The sequence below is a fragment of the Dasypus novemcinctus genome, chromosome X (genome assembly GCF_030445035.2).
Source record: "Dasypus novemcinctus isolate mDasNov1 chromosome X, mDasNov1.1.hap2, whole genome shotgun sequence".
In the NCBI taxonomy this organism is placed as follows: Eukaryota; Metazoa; Chordata; class Mammalia; order Cingulata; family Dasypodidae; genus Dasypus; species Dasypus novemcinctus.
The window spans coordinates 127228669-127253010 of record NC_080704.1 but is presented as its reverse complement, the minus strand read 5'-3'; the positions used below and the strand labels follow the sequence as shown (position 1 = coordinate 127253010).

At 35.6% G+C, this 24342-nt stretch overlaps 1 protein-coding gene across 6 annotated transcripts in view; it reads left to right on the top strand.

Annotated features, from left to right (window-relative positions):
- The window catches only part of KLHL13 (kelch like family member 13), a 393060-nt gene that overhangs the window by 228174 nt on the left and 140544 nt on the right, over positions 1 to 24342 (top strand). The window contains exons 3-4 of one of the 6 annotated variants that reach the window (XM_071213232.1): positions 1728 to 1772; positions 2263 to 2375. The exons of 3 other annotated variants lie outside the window; for them this stretch is intronic. In XM_071213232.1, the coding sequence (XP_071069333.1) occupies positions 2278 to 2375 (98 nt within the window). In that variant the 5' untranslated portion in view covers positions 1728 to 1772; positions 2263 to 2277. Of the gene's footprint in view, positions 1 to 1144; positions 1773 to 2262; positions 2376 to 24342 lie in introns of those variants that run through there. 2 more of the 6 variants (XM_023582757.2, XM_004472365.4) reach the window with 2 other exon arrangements.

The following is a 24342-nucleotide window of genomic DNA, read 5'->3' as shown; positions in this document are numbered from 1 at the left end:
CCAATAAGTTGCCATTGCTAATTGTACCTGGGTCCTTATTACCCCAGAACTATTAAAAATTATTAATACAAAGTCTCCTAAAGTAAAGTATTTATTATGACTTATTTGTATTTGTAGTAGTTTTTTAACCTTTTGAATGTATTTGGGTCACAAGGTATTGAAATATTCCTTTCTCTGATTCCTTTGAATATTTCTATGGGACACTTTTGTGGGTGGGTGCTGAAAAGTCAGAAATATAATTTAACTAAGTTGTTTGACTGGATTTGGGGGGATATGTATGTATTATTCATGTGTGTAATAAATTGGATAAAATTATTTGTGAGGCAGTGATGACTGACATCTATTTAATATTTAATAAAGTTCATGTATTACTGGACATTGTGTCAAAAAGAGCTCTGTGTGTTTGTGTGCACATGCATGCACACATAGGAAAATATTAGTTTGTCTTCTGCCTAAATATTGGTCTGTACTTGTGCTTACCTTAGCTGATTTCAGACTGTATTTCTGCTATATTAAATTATATATTTTGGATTTTTGAAAGTAGTTTATTATAGAAACATTCATCTGCCCTTTTTAAATGCAAGTAAGAAAGCCTCATAATGGACTAATTCTCAATCTTGTAAATATTGGGAATTATTTGGAAACGGTATCTGAAAGTCAACTATTTAAGATAGAAGCACTTATTTACTGTTTGGATACAAACTTGAAAGTAAATATGAGTCTTTGTCACTGCATGATTTTTTAAAGATAATGGTTTTCGTGCCCTTGACTGTCTGCCTTTACTAAAATTGCATTGATCAAGATTGATAATCTGTTTTCAGGTAGAAGACGGGTCCTATGAAGATAGATATTTAGTGTTGGCAACTCCCCCACATCTTCAGCTTGTAAATATAGAATTCAGAATAATATTAGTTTAACCTGTGTTCACTTTTTAGAACTGCTTATTTAATTTTTTAATTACGTGCTTTAAAGTGAAACCTAAACAAGTCACTTTCGGGGCATTTACAATGCTATTTTCTGGCAATATTTTAAAACAATGTAGATGAGCCCTTTATTTGCCATTATTTTCATGAAATACCTCAAGCTTCCTTTGACAGAAGATCAATTTTTGAACCTCCTTGTCAGTCACTAACTCCTAGAGGTTACCAGACCCGCTAGTGGAGCTTTGGAGTGGTCCCTGTTGGATACCTGCTTGGCCAGACGCCTTGGTCTTTCTCTAGGCAATTTGTGAGCTGTTTGCGGCAGGGGAGGAGAGAGGGTGGTGAACAGGAGGGGAAAGGGGGAGAGAAGGGGAGGGCAGCATTGAATTAGATTGTTGATAGCGTTCCTCCGAGGACTGCTATTAAGAGCGCGCTAATCTGTACTTCTCTGCTACAGAAGACAAAGTGATATTCGTGTTACCACAGCATCTTGTAAATGTATGAGATTTTGCTCATCCCGGCTTGGAAATAAGAACAGGGAAAGGAGAGCAACTTGAATCAGAAGCTACTAGAAGAGCATGCAGAACGCTGCAGCAGTTTATATTTGTTCTTACATTTTGCCTTCTTCTAACTGGAACACAGAGGGACTGGCATATTTTTAAACGGGCTTCTCCCATAATGGCATTCTTGTATTGTGTGGTCAGAGCTTGCACAGGAGGAAAGCAGGCTGCTGAATTTAGTCACTGATCTCTATTAGCTGTGACCTAAGGCTATGCTGAGGTTTATATCCCATTTGTATTGTTGCAGCTCAAAAGAAGAATGTTCAGAGGATGACAAGTGTATTCTGAGTAGGTATGTTGTTTCATTTTCATATGAAACCCATCTATTTTTTTTTCCTTCTACTATTGGTCAGAAATCAGGTTAATAAGTGCAGAATACAATACAGTGCTGCAGTATCCCTGTTAAGGTAGAACAATGAAATTGCAAGCTTAAAAAATATAAACCCTAGCTGCTTTTATTAAATAAATGCACAGTGCAGTCTTAAAAATTATGTATATATATATATATACATATATATATATATGTACTGCAGTCAACGCTTTCCTAACGAGGTGGCACTATTGTTGAGTTAGAAGGATAGAAAAATTGTGTTGCCTTCGGGGACAGGAGGATTTAAAGGAGGTACCTTGCAGCCCTATTTTACAGATTGGAAGCATTGGTTTAAGGGCACTGGCAGAATTCTTTGGTTTTCTCTGCGGCAGCCACTGCTGTGTCAGTACAGTGTGGAATGGAAGTCCTATTTGGTAGTCTGTTATGGAAACGCTGTTTACTGTTATTGTAGTACCGTGGTGACAACATGCCATTGAAATGGAAAACGAGCTCTCCTGCTATCTGGAAATTCCCAGTTCCTGTGCTTAAAACATCCAGGTCAACGCCACTTTCTCCAGCATACATGTAAGTGAGAGAAAATAGGATATTAAAGTGGGATTTCATTCATGAATCTACCTTGTGGATACTGCAAAGAGCAATATCCAAAAACCCACAAGATTAAAAACCACAAGCTTGCTTACATTTAAATACATTGGCATTCCCACATTTTACCATTGTTTGTTTTCCTAGGAGTTTATGTTTTTCATTTAAAGTACTTAATGGTAATCTAATTACTAATATGAAAGTGTAAACATATACCTAAAGAACTGTATAGGAATAAACCTTTAACTTTAACATTGGTTGGATTTTTAAAAAAATTCTGTATATCTAAAACACTTAAGATGACTTCTATTGTATAAAGCACATGCAAAAAAACTGCTGATATTGATGTTGGTGTTTTGTTAAGTATGGAAATGCCTTCTATACTATTTTTATATATTTGAAACATATTTGGAGTTAACACATTGATCAAAAAATGAGTCTTTTAATTAGGACTTTTATGCTTGAGTGGTTTATGAATATTTATAACTTTGATATTACACATTTCCCAGTGTTATCATTCAAGTTCTGAAGTATGAGAGTAAGTTAGAATTTGTGCAAATTATACCTCTATGAAGTTATTTATATTAGTGTTAAAAAAGTATATTATACGGATGTCTATTTTAGAAATTTATTTAAGTAAATATACACTGAAATATATTGGGAAGTCTTTAAAGAATTTTTAAAATCTTTTTTTAAAATTCACAAAGCGTTGCTTTAAAAGCAAATTCCAGGAGATACAATAAATTTTCTTTGAAAGTGTTGTTCATGATCCTTTTATTTTTGAAGGAAAGCTGGGCCTTTTATAAAAAAATATTAGTACAAGAAAGCTTTTGAGTACAAAGTGCCTTAACCATGAATGTTCCCGTTAAAATATTTTTAAATTGGAAACGTGTAGAAAATTCCTCCTGTTTTAGGTTGATTTTATAGTTAGAAATGTGGTGAGATGCTGTTTTATTACTTAGGTTTTGTTTTATCTGAGGTTCAGATACACAGATTTATCTGGTTCTATGAAAGGTTTTCAGCTGCTGAGGAAGAGTAGTTATGCTGTCAGTCCAAAAGAAGTGATGCCCTGGAAAGCTCTAACAGATGAGGACATTTTAGTGTTAAAAATTGTCATCTCATTTTGATATTATTTTTATATTCTTTATTAGAGATGCTTCAGGTTATTTTATCTGTTCAGATGTTAAACTCTTTTTCCTACAAAATGAAAATATCCCTATATTGATTATAAAATATCAGCTATATTTGCTATTAAGAAGTTGTGTTTCGCAAAAGCACAAATTAATGGAGGTGACAAGTTAATGGAGGTGTTTCAAATAATTTGAGAAAATAGGACATGCCTGCTGATTTTATGACTCTTAGCTGGTGAGAAATAACCAAAGATTTACTAAAAGCAACTTTATTAAGGGAAAAAAATAACTAAAATCTGTAAGTTAAAACCAATAATGGTTATTAATGATTCCAGTGTTTCTACTATATTTTACTGTTCAAAAGGTTCTATTGCAGATGATTTGCCAAAAATATTTCCTGATGTTCTAAAAATACCTGCATTTTATTAATTCATATTAGCCACAGCTTAATACAGTATCTTTAATGAATCGCTTTCTTCTTTTTAAGTTACAACCTCTTTGACCTGAGTGAAATGATTTAGATGATAGAACATAACTTAGATAATAGAACCTAGAAAATATCACAGATCTTGCATGTTGTCTGATTATTGGTATAAAACATTGGTAGAATGGAAAAATATATTTAAAGGGCCAATGCTAGGCTAGACTATTTTGACATTTTAACAGTCTCTATATAATTAAATGGGCACTAACTTAGTTTTCTTTCAAAATAATTTAATGCAGGTTTAAAAATATTGTGTAAATATACACAGGGAGAAAATGTGTTAAATATAGCAAAGTATTAGTTTGGAGAGTTTAAATTCATGTTTTAAAATAAATTGCTTAGTTTTTTACTGTTTTAGATTCAAAGAGTTCATTGCTTCACTTGGCCAGAAATAAAAACACCATGTTTGTTCTCAGTGCTTCTTTATATTCCACAACACTTCTACATGTAAAATGATATTTGAGTTTAGAATAATTTTCTCTCTCAATAATTGTAAAGGCTAATCTACAATGATGAATCAAGTAACATTATATTTGCTCTTGCAGTTGTTCCATTTGCAAATGTAGGTTAAATGGTTATTTGAGTATTTTGGTTCTAAAATGTTTGCATTGAAATGTAATAGTTAAATTCTGACTCATTGATAACTTGTGATATTTTAGAAATCTTCCCATAAAATCATGTATAAACAATTAAAATATTATTTTGAATAGAGAATTTTTCACAGTTAATATAAGAATCTTTTGGTATGTATGCTTGTCTAGAATCGGTACTGGTTGGTAATGTTTTTTCATCATTTACTGTAATTTATCAAATACATTACCTGGTTTTCATTGAAGATTTAAGTAATTCTTTCAAAGATTCTAATTTCAATGTAAAGTATTCCCATGTGTAGTAAAAACTGAGCATGGATGAAAAAAGATAAAGGCTCTTTACTGTCCCTTTCTAAATCTATTGTAGGTGCTGCTTAGCTATAGCTTTTATATTGATGCTGTAGACGGGGTAGTGCTGCTAAGCTAGGAAAAGCTACAATGGAGAACATTTTACTTACTGCAAACATTGAACAGACAGGCTAATTTGTTTTCATGTGTGCTTCTTTAGAACTTGAATGGCAGTTGAAATTTCGCATTTTTAAGGCTTCTTGATAAGACAATATTTATGACAATATTTAGAAAAATCATTTCTTATATAGCATGCTTCCTTTTTAAAATTGTGTTATGGTACAGGAAAAATGGAGCCTCTTAAAGAGAGAAGATTTAGGAAAATAATCCATTGACCTCTGGATAGATTGATTACCAAATAGTATTTATTGGGTCGATATATTATTGCTTTAGCTTCTGTTTCAAATTCTTGCGGGGTGGTGTGCCATCCATGTGGAATTCTAAAGGGATTGTCTAGATAGAAATCTAAGTAAGTGACATGTGTTTGTGTCACACTGTTCAACAGTAGGTTGAAGTTCAACCTTAGCCTGAAGGAGGATCTTCTGGTCAATGTAAACTGAATTAGTAAAGACTGCTCCTGGCAGGTATCAATGATATAAATTAACCTGTTATTTTGCTGAAATTAATAAAGCTGAAAGGGCAAAATCACAGCTACGTCATTTTCAGGTGTTTTGGTATTCATCGTTCTAAAACAGCAAATTGTTCCTTCAGGCTAATGTTACAGGGTTAATGTTGTTGGATTCTAAGGACATGCTAAAATAGAACAGCATTAGCACTAGCAATCCTTTTATCTTTTATTCATAAGCAGCAAGTTTTGACAATAAAGGTGTAGCAATAATGAGGAAGAAAATTAGGTAAGAATTAACCAGGAAAAGTAACAGTGAATTCTAGCAAGGTAGACACTGAGAGACGCTTTCCTTAGAATTTTACCTTTCTTATGCTAAGATACAATGTTAGAATGATTGTTAGTGAATTAGAATTGTCCTCATTTAGTCCCTGCATCAGCATTCAGTAAGCTTCCTGTTTACAATTATTTTGTTTTAATATGCAAAATATATTTTAAAGCAGATATCAGTAGCACCAAAGGTGTTTTATATATTTTATAGAAATTGCTTCCTATCATTTCATTAAAATTTAGCATCTAGATTTCCTGAGAAAAGATTGTACATAACAGTACAAATGCTTGTTTGTGGGTGAGTCAAAGGATAGACAAAATTTAATTATGGATTTTCTAAATTCCACATTTTCTTTCTCCTACCATTTTGTTTTATAATTTACTGAAAAAAAACTTCTTTTTAGAAATCTTTTTTATTTAGGAAAATACTTCTTAAATTGATCATTGCAAATTTGACAAGAATATCTTTAGATAATTTCACAATTATCATATACATATGTTGTTTGTATCTGCTTAATTTGTTTTTACTGCATTTGTTCAGTCTAACAAAATTATGTAGAGAAATAACATAAAAACATCTAAGAGCAGTTTAGTGTTAGTCTATAACTTTTGTGGCATAATCTTTGGGAATTCCGTTGCCCAAGCTTCAGAAAGTCTAATTTGTCATATATTAATGATAAATTATAGAGATGGAAGTGACCTTAGAGGTCAGTTAGAAAGTCCAATCTTCCTTTAATGCAGGAATTCCTATTGTGACATCTCTTAAATATGATGGTGTGTGTCCTCCTTGAACACTGTTAGTGAGAAAGGACTCACTACCTTACATTTGATGATTTGTGGACAGCTCTTCCTTGCATTGAGCAAAATCAATTTCTCATGTCATCTTTTATCTTCTGGTTCTAGTTCTGGTCCTGGCCTTTTGGAGCTACATTGAAAAAACATATTTTCTTGGTTACATACATTCCTGGAAATTTTCTCTTTCTTTATCAATTACTCATGTGACATGGCCTCCAGACCCTCACCCTCCTACTTGTCCTCACTTTGATAGTTTTTCCTTGTTAATCTTTATCTAGGATATTGCCAATGAATGTGATGCTCTGTATGTGGTATGATTACTAGAGGGCACCTCTCTCCTTTCATTTGGACAATCTGCTTTTCTTAAAGAGCCTGGGATGATATTATATTATTTACATAACAGATTTACACTGGCACATAATAAATTTAGAGTCTACAAGTCTTCTTTTCAGAGACTTGGATTGCTTGCTTCTTATTGTCAGCATTTGTTCTTTGAAATACTTCAGATCTTTTTGTATGAGGAAGGCTGAAATGACAAATAAACTTTTGCTTCATGTGTGTATTTTTTAAAATAATGTCTTTGAATGTAACTGAAGATTATTGTAACAAGTATGCAAAGTTACTTTTAAAAGTGATTGTATATTTGACACTGAAAAGACAGAAAGCTAGTGCTTCTGATGCTTTCAGTTATTTCAAATAATTTATTTATTTAAATGAGTATTGTTTCCAAGTATGAAGGGGCAGGGAGAAACTTGCCATAGAGGGAAGAGGGGCAGAATTGCAAATCTCATGCCACCTTGGGAAATCCAAAATTACTGAGTTCAAAGAATTGCAGGCATTCTTGAAATTTAGAATATTTAGATGAGACCTAAGAAGAAGGGCCAAGTTAGGGGGAGGGAGGAGAGAGAAGAATATCCAAACAGATAAAAAGATTTGTGATAATAATTTTACATACAGATACTTGGAATGAATCAGTCAAGAATTATAAGCACTGTAGGTATGATATTTTAAATATCCACTGTGTATTGCTTCATTTCTTCAAGACTGTGAGGAAGAGTAGGTATAAACCCAAGATTCTTGGGGAATCCATATATGAAGAAGTACTGAGTAATCCATTTTGAAAGTGCTTGGTTCTTTTCTGGTCACCTTGTACATCATGTTTATAATATTCAGCAGTTACTCACTGCCTATTCTGTGGGAAGCATAACTCTGCTAGGTATTAGGTGTATGATCCTGGCAGTCATTCAAAGTGACTATTCTTTCTTTTCCATACTATCTTTATTCATAAACAATTAAATTGCTCAATTAATTTTACTGCAAAGAAAATTCTGAACAAAGACGAATGGGTTAAATAATAATTTTGCTTAACTGCTCTTCCAGTATTGATAACAGATTTAAGGATAGTGAAATGGAAACAAAATATGTCTCAGATTAATGCGGAGACATGAATTGGATATAGACAGCAGATTTTAAAGGGTATATTACATAGAATGAAAAATGATGCCATTCGTGTTTAAACTTGGTAGTATCCTTTTTAACAAGAACGGACTGCCATCCTTTTAGTTGGACAAGGAATAATTTATTGTTTAGTGCTTTATAAGCACACGAGTGTACATATTTTACCTTCCAAGCCTCAATAATTTGATTCCTAGCTATAAGATGGAATCTTTGTTAAAATATAATTATGTAGTGTTTCCAATTTTAATAAAATATATTCCCTAGCATAACTTAGTTCAATGAGAGTATCTTGAATTGTTACCCTATTTTGCTACATTTATAGTAGGCTAAAGAAAAGAACATACCCAACTTGTTGGAGAGTACTCTGTAATGTATATTAAACAGAGAAATGAAGCAACATCCTTTCATAAGAAAAATATAAATAAAACCAAATTCATACCTCACAGAGCTTGAAACTCGAATCTAGCCTGTATATCATATATCCCAGATTTCATATGAAAAGGACTTAATTTGCAATTTAAAAATTGTCTTGGTTTAGCACAGTTAACTATACTGCATTTTCTTAAGTGCCTTTGTCAGGCACTTTTTTCAAGGTGCTTGAAAAAAGCTCTGTAAGGGTAAGTTTTTTTTCCCAGTATTTCACTTAAGATACAGAAAGCCTTTTCATAGAGGTTCTGAGAACTCAAGTGACTTGCTCTATGTTACACATCAAGGGGTAGGGTCAGTGTTTAAACTCAGGTTTGCCAGATTTCAAAGTCTTTGACCTCTGTAATGCCTTTTTGTTTCCCTAGACCTTTGCCACTTTCATGCCATCTATTAATTAGGTAATATCTCACTAAACATAGAAGAATAAGAAAGTGTGATTGATGAGAAAAGAGTTTTTGGATTGGCTAATGGTATAGAGAGAGGTAAGAGAGTTTTACTTGCCATACTATCAAGTGAAGACGTTTTATGAAAACACTAGGGCAATTGCGTTTGTTCACTGATGTGATATTGGGGTTAACCTCACTGTTTTCTATTTCTCTCGAGGCACCTTCATTGATAACCCACCTTTTTGTTCCATGGTAATTAGTTAACATGGGCAGTATTGCAACTACTGTATTTTTTTAAACACTTTCCAAGGGTACTACAGAGTAACTATGTTCAATACTTTCTTGTGAATATTACTGTCCCACTGCTTAATTGTGCCCAGATATTCAATGAAATGAAATCTATGTAGTAGTTTTTTATTGCTGCCCTAACATATTACCACAAACTTAGTGACTTAAAAAGACACAAATTTATTAACTTACAATTTTAGAGGTCAGAAATCCAAAATGGTCTCACCAGGTTAAAATCAAGGTGTCTGCAGGACTGTGTTCATTTCTGGAGATTCAGGGAGAATTTATTTCCTCCTCATTCATATAGTTAGCACAATTCAGTTCCTAACAGCTGTGGGACCAAAATCTTTATCTTTTTGCTGGCTGTGGGCTAAGGGCTTCATTGCTTAACTTGTGGCCTCCTTCTTCCATGTCAAAGCCTGCAACAGCATGTTGAGTCCTCAAGTCACATCTCTCTCTGACCCATCTTTCTGCCTTCCTCTTCAACTTTTAAGGACTCATCTAAATTATTGGTCCTAAATGGATAATACAGGCTAACTTCCCATCTCAGACTCCTTAAAGTTAATCACACCTGCAAAGTCCCCTTTGCCATATAACATAACATATTCATAGATACCAGGGATTAGGTGTGGGCATCTTTGGAAGGCCATTATTCTGTCTAACATATTGTAGCTGAAGACAATCATGCTAGATTTACCCAAGCTTTGTGTAACTGTTCCAATTAACTCATATGGTTCTATAAACCTTATGTTCTTATTACTAAACTACGTTTATTCATCTCTATGAGAGAAGTATTGTTCTTGAAAATTGCAATAGTTTAAGCATAGCATAAGCAGTTCTTTTTTATATTATTTTTATTTATTAAATTGTCTTTTTTTTAAAGATACATAGATCACAAAAAAATGTTGCATTAAAAAATATAAGAGGTTCCCATATACCCCACACCTTCCCCCGCCCCACTTCTCCAACATCAACAACCTCTTTCATCAGTGTGGCACATTCACTGCATTTGGTGAATACATTTTGGAGCACTGCTGACTGCATGGATTAGAGCTTACATTGTATTTTATACTCTCCCCCAGTATTTTCAGTAGGTTATGGTAGGATATATGATGTCCAGCATCTGTCCCTGTAATATCATTTAGGACAACTCCAAGTCCCGAAAATGCCCCCACATCTCATATCTTCTTCCCTCTCCCTGCCCTCAGCAATTACTGTGGCCACTTTCTCCACATCAATGCTACAGTTTCTTCCATTACTTGTCACAGTAGTTCTATAGTAGAATACCAGTAAGTCCACTCTAATCCATATTTTATTCCTCTATCCTGTGGACCCTGGTATGGTGATGTCCACTCCACCTCTATATCAAGAGGGGGCTTAGATCCCACATGGTTGATGGATGTGATTTTCCTGGCTTGCAGTTGTGGACTCTCTTGGTTCCTTATTGTGGTGGTTGACCATCCTCACCTCCTTGTTAGCTGACCTGGGTAAGTCGAAACAACTGGAGAGTAGGTGTTGCAACTCTGCTGAGGCTCAGGGCCCAGCTGGCACATGGCCAGTCCAGAGATTCAGGTCTCCTGAGTATACACGAACCCCAGCACCAACCGCAAGTTCAGTAAAAGTAACAGAAGAGTCATGTGAAAAATTTGTATCCTGGGACATGTAGGTGGCTATGTGGTGCAGGCTGAGCTTCCCTTAGGGATGGACAATCAGGGCTGGGGACCCACTGGACCCCCTACAATCCAATCCCACGCAGCAGCCCATAGGACGCATACTGCATCCACATTCCACAACAACAGTACAGCATACAACAGAATGCTAAGAGACCTCCACCCAAAGCTAGTAAACCTATAAAGACATGTTGCCAAGGCCAAGAGAGGGAGTTAGAACAATTAGATGGGATCAATACCTAATTTATCAATATGGCTTTTGTGCTCTTGCATATAAATATTAATGAGTCTCATTATACAATAGAAAAGGTCTCATTCCAAACTTGTAGATGGGATGTACTCTGACATGCAAGTAAGGTGTTCCACGCTGTCCAATTTGCAGGAGTTATGGTCTAAGGAAGGTCAGTAGCACCTGAAGATGGTAGGTCTGTGCAAACCCAACATTGGGTCCAATTGTTGGCATGATTTACTGCCGAAGGTCACTATGAAAGGTATTGGCTAGGTTGCTACGGGTGAAAAGAAAGATGTTTATGGGGAACAATAAGGGGCAGATTGTGCTGGTCTGACAGTATACAAGCAACATTTCCATTAGTAGATAACAAAGTACCAGGTAGGGGTGTCCTATGTCCTATGAGGAGGCTTCTAATACTGTATATTTCCCCCTTCTAAATTCTCTGAGTTTTTTATAGTGACATCAAAAACTAGTTTAGGCATAAGGAGAGTTCACATAGACACACACAGGGCTCCAGCTATTTGCTGTTCTGATTGGTTGCCTTTCTACTTTCACTTGTCAGCTTTCAGGGAATCACTGGGGAGGCCTATTAGTTTGGAGTTGTTAAGGACTTCTTTTGAGCCCAGAACTTTGAAACTGGACCTTGTGACTAGGGTCTTTGATGGGCTTTAATATGACCAGCTGCTTTTCCTGTTTCCTTTACTAACCTGCCTTAACTCCACACTCTGGAGAGTTTACACAGTTATGCTTTAGGGGGAGCTGAAGGGTGATGGTCATTCCCCTGTAGCTGCTTCCTGCTGTTTAGGGGCAGTAGTCCCTGCCTGACAGGGTGTGAAACTCTCTGGCTTTTCTATTGAGGTTGAGGGAAGGTGGGTCCAGCACCATGGTTGGAACTGGATGAAATCCCAGCATGACTAATACCTTATTCTGGAAGGCTTTGATTGTGGAAGAAATAAACTTAGAAAATGAATTAAGTTTTCCAAAACTTTTAACATGTTCTATATCTTTCGGTATATGATCTAGAATAGAAGAGATAGTATGATATTCATTAGGTATATAGGTACATTACTTAATACTAATCAATGCACAAGTTCCTCTTTGTGCTGTAGTTAATAGATCTAAGCTCCATGTTTGCAGTTCCATACTGCCATAATGCCAACTGTGTTTGAGTTCTACTCATGTTACTTTGGTAATTATTGCTCCACTTAGTATATTCTTCACACAGCCAGCCATGCTGCAGCACCATTGATCCTGGAGGGAAGTGCCAGTGTTTCACTGGCCTGGTGCATGGTACTCTTTTTTACTATGAAACAGAGCCAGTCTGGAGGCAATGTCCATTTTAAATCTGGCCATATTGAGCCATTGCTAGCTGCCACAGTAGTCTGAAACAGCAACATACTTTCCATCCACTTCAGAAGCATATCCAGAGATGTGGCAGATCCTTTTATTATTTTAGGAGTAGTGACCAAACTAGCCAATAACTCAAATGGAGAGGCACCATGTAGTGTACTGGGGGTATGTTTGAATACACAAGAGAGTTTGACAATATAGACGTCTACCTCTTTTAATTTTTATACACTTTCAAAAAACTTATAACATATTAAATAAAGTTGACTATTTTTAGTACTTTATTTTTGTTATCAATATCAGTTTAAGTTTTTAATTACTAATGACTTTCTGGAATTAGTCATTTAAATATTTCATTTTAGAAAATGCTTTTGCAAACTTCTTATAACCATAAGTTACTTTTACCTTTAAACAAACTCATTAAATTACAAGTAGGAAACAATGAAATTTACTTTTATCCATTGAGGTCTTGTCTTATATTCCTCATTCTGTTTTGTGAAAACTAGTCATTTTACTTTAGGGCAGAACTATATTAAACAGGAACTTGCAGTTATCATCATATTAAAGATTTAATACATATAATGCTTTTTATTAGTATCTTATAAACCTAGGGAGAGTACTACCAAAGCTAAATTAAATTGGAACAATTATAGTTTATGCAAGAAATGTTTTTTTCTATTTTTCTCCCTCCACAGATGACTAAAATCTCCTTTCTTTTTAAATAAAATAATCTTAAAAGCATACTGACTGCCAGGTTCTGGAATATGTATTATTATTATTTTAATCATAATTTAGAAAAGATCATTCTATAGCTTTTAAGGACTTTTTAAATTACTGAAATCTGGTAATTGGATTAATTACCCTTCTTTTAAGGCTTTTAAAAGTTTTAAATTGGGGACAAGCTATGATTTTAATACCCCACATTACTAGATAAGAGTTTCATTTATTTGTTTTTAGGAGGTAATAGAGATTGAACCCAGGACCTCATACATGGGAAGCAGGTGCTCAACTACTTGAGTTACATCTGCTCCCAAGTAGATAAGAGTTTTAAGCTAAACTTACATTTCCCTAGTATCTCACACCTAACCCTTTTCCCATTCTTATTCTTCTTCCTTATCTGAGAAGGAGTCCATAGAGTCTCATACCTTAGGGTCCTACCCAGGGGTGGATAATAGCCTCTGGGCCTGGACAACAGACCTGGACAATAGGGCCTGGATAATAGCCCCTAGCCCTTGGCAGCATGCCAGGAGTATAACTACAAGCCAGAGTTTCTAACTAATCATGAACTCTGCACAGGTAATTGGTTAAAGAATCTCTAATCTCTGTGCCAGGCACATATCCCTTTCTAGCATTAACTCTTCATCTAAGAGGTATACAGAGGCCTTTGCCACTTGCTCTGCCTCAGTAGCCACCTGCAATACTCCAAACAGTGGCCATGCTATAGCTGCTACTTTCTGGCGGTTTCCCTTTTTTGTATTTAAGAGCAGATGCTCTTCTACCTGCTGTAGCACAGCCAGTATACCTGCTGGAGTTTTTAGGGTGTTCTCTTATTCTTTCAGCAGTCCCCACTCATCCAGGTGGTCAGTCACCCCTCCCTAAACGTTGTAGGCCAACCTGGGATTTCCCCCCACAGATTCTCCCTTCCTGTAACTCATGCCTGCTACTGTCAGTGGTCCTTCAGTTTCCTAGCTTGCCTATTGTTACAACCCAGTTCCTGAGGGGCATGGGTTGGGGTGGCTGAAAAAAGAATGCACCCGAAGATGGTGTCAGACATGAGCTTTATTGGGACTTATGGACAGGAGATTCTCTCTGGTGGTGGCAGTCTAGTGAATGAAGATAGCACTCTGCAAAGAGGCAGGAAAATGAGGGGCAGTAAAAAGGGTCTCACAACAAAGACTTTTCATAACAGTTTCTGGTAGGGTCACATGAAGCACATACATGGGGTGTGGTGATGTTAGTGTAGGAAGGAAGTGTAAAATCCTGGAGAAAATTACAGTCTACAATACCATCTGTACATTGCTTCCTGTAGGGAGGTCTGTTACATTTTAACTTGTAGCCTGGGGCATGCAAGAGGCTACCTGCTACAGGCTGAGCTTTCCTTAGGGAGCAGGAGCCAGGGCCTGGGACCCACTCAAACCCCACAATAAGTTAGTTGATGTTGATTCAATTTTATTCCATTGAGGAATTGAAGGTAAAATTTTGAAAGACTGAACATTTTTTCCCTGTCGGAACATTTCTGTTTATTCAAAGGACTGTTCAGAAACAGATACAAGATAAAGGCTACTGGAAAAAAATAGTTAACAATTTGCAGGTCCTCATATGTCCTGGGAAAACCATACAAATAATAGAGCTTGTTGATAAATTTTAAAAAATCTGTAAAACATATCACATAATTGGCTAGCAGAGGCATAGGATTGCATGGTTGTTGCCTTGTTAATGCCCTACAATGCTTGGTCTGTGGCAGGCACAGTGGGCAAGCACTGAAGTTTTTTTTGTACTTAGATAACATCTGTGGAGTGAAATAGGAACAGTTACTCAGATATCGAGCATTAACTTGATTCCCTAGAAAGTTAGCTATGGCCTGAAAAATGACATTTTTAAACTTGGAGATGAGTATAGGAAAGTTCTGAACTCAGAAATCAGTTAAATTGGTCTAATTCTCTAACATCTAGACTCTAGATGCTGTATGCTTCCTGTTATAGAAAGCGAAGGTGCTAGATTGAGTTTTAGATTTAAAAGCCTTGACTATTTTGTTTTTTAAAAAATATTTTTTTATTTTTAAAGAAGTTTTAGATTACATAAATATTACATAAAAAATATAAAGGATTCCCATATGCTCCCCTCCTTCCCTCTCCCACACTTTCCCACATTAACAGGATTCTTCATTAGTGTGGTACTTTTAAAAAAAATTGAACCCATATGGAAGCATTGCTACTAACTGTGGGCTACAGTTTACATTTTAGTTTACACTTTATCCTGCACAATTTTGTAATTTATGACAAAATATACAATGGCCTGTATCTTTCATTGGAAGGTCATGCAGGACAAATCCAATGTCCTGAAAATGTCCCCATATTACCCCTATTCTTCCCTCTCCCTTCCCTCTGAACCTCTGGTGGCTACTGCCTTTATATCAATGATAAGTGTTCTTCCATTGCTAGAATAATAACAAGTCTATAATAGAATAATAAGTCTAATTAGTCCATTGTTAATTCCTCAATCTTGAGAATTTTGGGATGGTGATACACACTCTGCTTCCATTTGAGAGGAGGCTTAGATCCCATGGGGCAGATGGATGGCACTATCTTGCTTGCAGTTGCAAACACTCTCTTTTTTGGGAGCACTAAAATTTTGAGAATGAAGCATTGTGAAAATGATGAATTGGAGTGACAATCTCAGTGAAGTGCTCTTGGGCAACTGGGCTAAACAGAATGTTTCTAAAAATTCTAAACGGCCTTGGCAGTTCATTTACAGTCTCATCTTCCTAAATCTTCTAATTTTACTAATTGCTTTCAAAAATATGGTACCTTTTATTGGTCAGTGAGATAATACCTTGATATTTTAAAAAATAGTGTAATCATCTCATTCAGGATTCTTTGAATCTAAGATCTGGAAGGAACCTTAGAAGTCACTATTCTTGTCAAACATTTTACCTTCAAAGAGAATGTGATAGTAATGCCTGCCTGATTATTCTTCCTCCATTTGTTTTCCTTTTCTTTTGATGATTTAACCCAGTATTTATTTATATTTCATTTTTATTTTATCCAGTTTAGTATGCTATATTACAAACTAATATTAATGACCAGTTTGCTACAAAAGCCTTAATTAGATTTCTCTGTATAGATGTGATTACATCAGAGTTCTGTTGTGCTACAGTGAAACATATAATACTTTTGATTTAACTTTCACTTTAGACCTTCAAAATATTTGAAATAGAATTTTGAAAAGTATAGGGATGCTCTAGGTTGTGAATAGTTTATCCAGTAGATAATGCCATCATCAAATTGAAGTGTCTTTCATTCATTGCAAGCTCTTTCCTATAGAAGGAGTATGTGTGTGTGTGTGTGTGTGTGTGTGCACCATTCACATGTGCATAATCATTTCTAAATGATTCATGACTAACCAAAAGTTCATGGAACTGAAACCAAAGTCTTGGTCTGGAGACCTGGATCATTAGCTTATTTTTTGTAGACATATTGCTGAAATCTATAAATAGGCATAATGAGAGAATGTCTTTTTATTCATATGATATGGTGCACAACACCATAATCCTAAATTTTGGCTTTTTTCATATAATTATAATTGTAGATTATATATATATTTTTAAAAGATTTATTTATTTATATATTTCTCTCCCCTTCCCCCCCGCCCCAGTTGTCTGTTCTCTGTGTCCAGTTGCTACACCTTCTTCCTTGTCTGCTTCTGTTGTTGTCAGCGGCATGGGAATCTGTGTTTCTTTTTGTTGCATCATCTTGTGTGTCAGCTCTCGGCGTGGGCCGCGCCATTCTTAGGCAGGCTGCACTTTCTTTTGCGCTGGGCGGCTCTCCCTATGGGGTGCACTCCTGCGCGTGGGGCTCCCCCACACGGGACACCCCTGCGTGGCAGGGCACTCCTTGAGCGCATCAGCACTGCGCATGGGCCAGCTCCACACGGGTCAAGGAGGCCTGGGGTTTGAACTGCGGACCTCCCATGTGGTAGACGGACACCCTATCCACTGGGCCAAGTCCACTTCCCTCATATTGTAATTTGATAAAGCAAATAGAGTTATAATCTGTTCTAAGGTAGCAACTGCTCTTAAATGTTGTTTGATTTATTCCCTTATGCCCTCTTAACAGAATGGGGAAAATTATACAAATTTGTGTTTTAAAGTTAGTATGTTTGTGCTTAAACAATAATATAGTTTGTGTATATAGTTTCAAAAAAGGATTGAATGACTAGGATAAAAGGAAATCTGACTCAGATTTAGGAAAAATAAATTTAACGTTAGTGTTTAAGACATCATCCATACTTACTTATATTCTGATCTTTTTTGTACTCAAAGAGCTTCAACTAATTACAAAGATTTATCAGATATTAAATTTCAATTAAATAAATATTTCTTCTATTAAAATGGTTAAATAAAATGGTCTTCACACTACTTGGTTAGCAACAGAGGGAAAAAGCATATCAGTGAATATGTATGGAAAAGGATATATTCTAAAGCAAAACAATAGTTTTTAAACAAATTTGGATTTTATTTATATTCTGTTAAATATACATTCATTATAAATAATTTGTCTAGGATGTGGAATGCGTTGAGGAGGGCTATAAAAAAATGCCTTGAATCCAAGAGTGAGGAATTTGTTTACTCTTCGGTATGCAGTGAGAGTCACTGGATATTTCTGAGTAAGTGAATGATTTCTAGAGCTATAAATTAACAATATGTAAAGAAGCTATACCATACTATATGCAATTTATAATAACCAAATCGAAGCAGGAGGTCTCAAAGGTCTAAACTAGGTAAGGGGCAATGGCTGTGGAAAAGAGGCGAAGGATAGGAACATGAATTTTGAAGACTTAGAAATGACTACTATTTGAAGAAATAGCTGGTGGAGATGGGGTGTATGAGGGTATTAGCATTTAGAGTAGTTTTCCAACTATCTGCAAAAACTTTTGATACTTTGACTCCCTGCTGCTCTCAACTAACTACTCAGTGACTCTATTCCCCCCTTGTCTCCTTCACACCTGCACTCTGGTAGTTAGCAATTACAATTTAGGTTGTGAAACACTGGTTTAAACAAATGTATGAAAGGAAGGAAAGGAATGCTTCCTCTTATTATTCCTCTTTCCTTCCATTTATTATAGACAGATTAAGGTAGTACTTCATAAGTACTTCATGATTTAGAGATAGCTTCTGCAAAACATGTGTTCCTTTACATGCTGAATATGCTCCTTGTCTTCTATTTAAAATTCTTATTTAAATGGCTAGGATATGTGAATACTTGCCACCTGTGTGTCATTTCATTAAAATGATATTATCTGCCTCTTTGTCAGTTCTACCCAAGAATCTGTTGTTTCTAAAAAGAAAGACCTCATTCCCAAAGAGACTAACTCCTCAGTGATTTATAATTTGCATCAACCTCTCCAAAAAAATCACAAGTCTGCCTTCCAGGAAAATATTACCAATATTATTAAGAAAATTTGATACTTTGGGTAGTCATTTATAGTTATGGTACATAATATTGTAACACAAGGACTCCTTCCTTAACATTATTGCACCATGGACAAAGACTTATAAAAGTATTTTTGCAGAACAATATTTGGTATTCACATTTAGCAGAGTTGTCTGTGGCTAGATCACTAAAATTGCTTTGTGATATAAAACATTTATAGTGATCTTAGTTAAAATGGTTAACTAGGTGTGTAATAAAATGGTGGTTCCTGCATTTTAGGAGGAAACAATTTCTGGGGTTAAAGACTGTATCCTCTTGGAATGTGATACAAGAATATTTAGATAGGTGAGTGGGCTGTAAGTGATGGTAAAGTATTTTTGTGTCTCCTAACAACCTGAGAAACTGAGGCCAGCAATGTGTATTTCTTAATAGTAAGCTAGTTTAAGAGGGGTAATTTAAAATCTTATAAGAAAGTTTTATGAAAAAAATTAATGGCAGGGTACATATGCACATGTGAGAAAGTAACTTTAAGATGAGAAATTATATTTAAATTAGATTTTTGCTGCCATAAGCTCCAAATCTGAGATGAGTTGAAAGAACTATCCTAACAGTGATTTCCAAACTCATTGGGTTGAGAGCCTGTTTTCCAATTTTTTGTTGTTACCCTCCTCTGTCGTAAAAATACTGGCTGCCATGTTAAAACATATGATTAATTTGGTATTGAAATTTAATTACTGCATTCACTGAAATAATTAGAAATGTCACTGGGTCATTGGAAAATCAAGATTGAGATTTGCTAAATTACTACAGGCTTGAAGACACAGAGACTTTAAGAGCTGTCAATTATGTTTCTTAAAATAAGGAATGCAATGGCTATTGTAAGGTTGAATCTTTACTATTTGATTTTTTTCATGTTTCCTTTTGTTTGCTTGTTTTTTTTAAAGATTTATTTTTCTTCCCCTCCCCCGCCCCCTCTCCCTGCCCTACTGTTCTTGCTGTCTGTTTGTGACCATTTGCTGTGTGACCTTCTGTATCTATTTCTCTTTTTGTCTTCTCTTTTCTTTCTTCTCTACAATTTCCCAGGATTTGATCCTGAGAACCTCTGATGTGAATAGAGGTTCCCTGTCAATTGCACCACCTCAGTTCCTGGTCTCTGCTGCACTTCACCTTGACTCTCCCCTTCGTCTCTCTTTTGTTGCATCATCATCTTGCTGTGTGACTCATTTGCACAGGCACTGGTTCACTGCGTGGGAACTCGGCTTACTGGGCAGGCACTCGGCTTGCCATGCAGGCACTGGCTTGCCACCTGGGCACTTGGCTCACCACGCTGGCATTCACATGGGCACTCAGCTCACCATGCGAGCACTTGGCTCACCATGAGGGCACTCATGTGGGCACTTAGCTCACAATATGGGCACATGGCTCACTATACGGGCACCCACATGGGCACTCAGCTCACCACACAGGCACTCAGCTCACCGCACGGGCACTGGCTTGCTGCACAGGCATGCTTTCTCTTCTTTTTGACCAGGAGGCCGCAGGGATTGAACCTGGGTCCTCACATATGGTAGGTGGAGGTCTTATCACTTGAGCCAAGTCATGTTTCCTTTTAAAAGAAATAAACGTCCCCTGAAGATGTGGTCATGAATTATTGACTTTGTGACCTTGTGAAGTTGAGTCTAAGTGGGTAATTCAGAAAAGATGGAAAATGATAGGATTTTCACCTCTTTTTACTTGATTAATGGTTCTTCTTTTCCCAGTGGTATTTGTCTTAGTGATTTTTAAATTGGTTTTGAATTTGTGGAATCTGCCTTTATAATAAACTCCAAGGTTGGATAACTTTTATAAACTCCAAGATTGAGTAACTTGGATGTTTTAATATTTAATAAACTAAAATTTTAGGCAGGTGAAAGCCCACATCTTTAATAACAAACTTTTCCATTTAAATGTACCATGGCATAATAATCAAATTTCAAAGTAAGGAGCTACTGATAATGGGAGTAAAATGACACCTTGCTTAACAAATCATCTGGAGGCAAAGCTCCTTGAAAGGAAGTTGGCCTGGGTATTGAAAGGGGTTGGGGACCATTCCAGTTACTTCAAAGGAAATGTCAAGCTCACTGCCTCAGGCATAGCTATACTTCCCAATGGGAAGGCCTGGGCTGGCTATGGATCATCATTCCAGAGGGCTTCTGTGTGGTCACTTGGATTGCAATGATTTCCTATGTGCCTCAGGAAGGGAACTATTAACAGTGATGGGAACACATGCTGTTTTTCCCAAGCTACATACACATATGTTACCATCTCCCAACCACAGGTACTACTTGTACATTACCTCAACTTATAGGGTCTCACGAGGGAAGGTGGCCTCTCCTTAGCTTTTTTATGTAGTAGGTTGGAATCAACATTTAGGAATGCATTTCTTTGCTTAGTCTTTTATTTCTACCTCAGGAAATAGAGTGGATTCTTACACACCCTATCTATCTTATCTGTCTGTCTATTTCTTTCTTGTCTATCATCAATCTATCTTGTTTTCCTCAAAAGATATGTGAAGAATGAGATATAATATAAAAACCAATCTTCTTAAACAAAAGCATTTTCTGGTCTAGATGCATGAGAATTTATGTAGTTCGATGTGCATGTTTTAAAAGAAGGAAGGAAATTAAATTCTTGAAATATGGTAGTTAAAGGAGAAAATATTAATTTTAAAGTTTTTCACGAACAGGATTGAGATATTCAGTGCAAAGGCTTTAGAGTTTGGATAATTAATTTTCATCCTCATAGCTATATAATGGGATATCATTTGCCATTCCATTTGTCTAGCCCAATTCCCTCATCTGTGTCATATTGCTATTTCTGTGATTGTACTGATTGGTTTTTGAATTCAGAATGTGTTCTTTTAAATGTTCATATCACTATTGTATTTTTTGTCTTTATTTTTTTAATATTACATTAAAAAATATGAGTTCCCCATATATCCCCCACCCCCCTCACCCTATTCCTTCCCCCATAACAACAATCTCCTCCATCATCATGAGACATTCATTGCATTTGGTGAATACATCTCTGAGCGCCGTTGCACCTCATGGTCAATGGTCCACATCATTTTTTAAATTTAATTTAAACAAAATTCTCCCTAAATTTTATCTGAGTTTTATCATGGAACATGCCCCCTTCTTATCCCATATGTGTTGAGAGAATGGCTCAAGTCATCTTTGGCATTGTTTTTAAAAAAAAATAGAAGTAGGGTATTAAAAGTGGGTCCTTTCATATTGAATTAATTAAACCAGAGAATTACTTGCCTATAACAGAATGTGTCTCTCTGATGGGAACAATGTAAGTTTTGGAATCAGACTTGGTTTCAAATCATAATCACTAGACTCACTGAGGCCTTAAACTCCCTGAGGTTTGGTTTTCTGTCTTTAAAATAAGGTTGTTTTGAGGATTAAGTAGAAAACTAGAACATGCCTGGCACAATGCCTAGTACACAACAGGTGCTGGGTAAAGGGTCTTATTCCTATGTTAAAGTTGGCATCAGTTATTTATTAATGTGATTTTATTTTAATGTATACAAGAAGTCTGAGCAATAGCTTCTTTACTTTGGAAAATCATTTTATAGTCTGACTCTATCACCTTGAAATTTTTTTCTCTTTTGTGGACTCTGGTATTACTATAGAAGAAAAGAAAGCATTGAAAAGGTTAGCTGCTAGTTTATATCATCTATTATAAAAATTTCTATTATTGAAATCATTGCAAATAGACAATAATATAACAAAATTCATGTAATTTTAAAACTAAAAATAACTAACAAAGTGTTTGTTTCCTGATAATTAAACACCTCACTAAGGGCATATGCTCCCTATAGTTTCTTTTTTTAAATTTATTTCTCTGCCCTTCCCCCCCAACCCCCCCCCCCGCCGTTGTGTGCTCTCTGTGTCCATTTTCTGAGTGCTCTTCTTTGTCTGCTTCTGTTGTCAGCGGCACAGGAATCTGTGTTTCTTTTTGTCGCATCATCTTGTGTGTCTATAGTTTATAGTGTCTTAAAGACACACACATCTTGTGTGTCTATAATTTCTTAAAGACCTTATTAAGTGAACTTGATATGGTATTTACAGGTTCCTTATGTAACAATATTGGAAACGATATTTTAGTTTGGAGAACACATCTTTCAATATTTTATGTTTTACGTTTTTTTTCTTTCAATAAAAATGTCAGGCTCATTTTACATAGTAACTTACTTCAAGAGGCATGATGTGGAATGTTTCTGTTTCTTTTTTTTTAACTTTTTGCTTAATGGAAATTGTGTGTATATCTGTGTGTGGTATGTGTTTGAATGTGTGCCAGAGAAAGAGGGAGACAGAGAGAGACAGAGAGAGAGAAAGAAGGGGGAAGATATTCAATGTTTGGTTTGTTTAGGAGGGATGGAAAAGGAAAGCTAGACTCTAAATTTTGTGAGGGAGAACAGTTAATATCTTTAGAATTCAGTACACCACAGAAACACAAGTGGAAAATGACTTCTACCATTTTAAGTTTTTAATTTATTTTTCAAGGATGGATAGAAATACCTTGACATATTTAGCACTCAAATTCAAATGTGTATAAGAACAGGTGGCTAAATTTCTTCCCCACCTGCCATGTAACTTTATCACAAGAAATGCTTCATTTAGCAAATGCTGCGACTAGGAGACATTTCTCTGTTTCAGAGCAGAAAAACAAATGGAGGGGGAGTACTTCTGTGAAGAAAACCTTTTTCTTGATTTTCTTTGTAAATTGTGAGTGTGAGAATACATTTTGTTTTCCAAGGGATGGCTGGTGGAAAGTATGAGTTAGTCAGTGCCTTGATTAGCAACCCTCTTTGTTGTATTGTTATATCATTTACAGCTTTCTTACTTTTGTTTTCATTTTGTTGTTGTTTTATTTCATTGTCATTCCTGTTCTTGCATATCAATCCACTGGCACTGACTCAGTTAAGATAACAGTAATACTCTGGGAATTACAATATTTGTGTAATTCTTTTGACACTAACGCAGAAACCCCAATTCTTATGTTACAGAGGAACTGTTACTAATGAACATTGTTAGACAGTTTTAACCTCTTTGTAATAATATGGTAGCAAGCAAAAAGAAGTGCTATGAGACTAATCAAGAACAAAATAGAGAAAAAGATAAAGGTGTTGTTCATATTCTTTTATTTTTCTAGACTTCCTTTGATTTGTTTCCTTTTTCCCCTCAGAAATTCAAAACAATAAAGGCAAGTACAGAGAACAATTTGACACCACTTTGATTAGTCTTGGACAGCACTTTTAGCTGAGAGTACATATATCCTACTAGCATCTTTTATTCACAATAGTTTCATTCTGTTCATTTGATATGAGCAAGAAATTAATGTGCCTGTCCATTGTTAGGGTTTGGCATACGAAACTTCTCTTCTAAGAAATGTGCTTTCATGCTAATATTTATCATGCAGAAGTGCTTAAAATGTCCCCTTTTTCTTGACAATGAAATTCGACCTTACCTGGCTTTCTGTATAACATGAACTGGTGGTGCTTGCCATGATAGAAATGAAGAAATTGGGATGTACATTTTCTAATTTATCAAGGTGATACTTCATTTTTTAAACAGAAAATACTGGCTTAGTGTGTTTGGGGGAAATTTTGGTTTTGGTAGGGAAACTGAGGAGTGTTGGAAGATTTTGAGGTTTTGGGACCAAATGATGGAATTATGAGATGCTCATCCCTTTTCCATATAG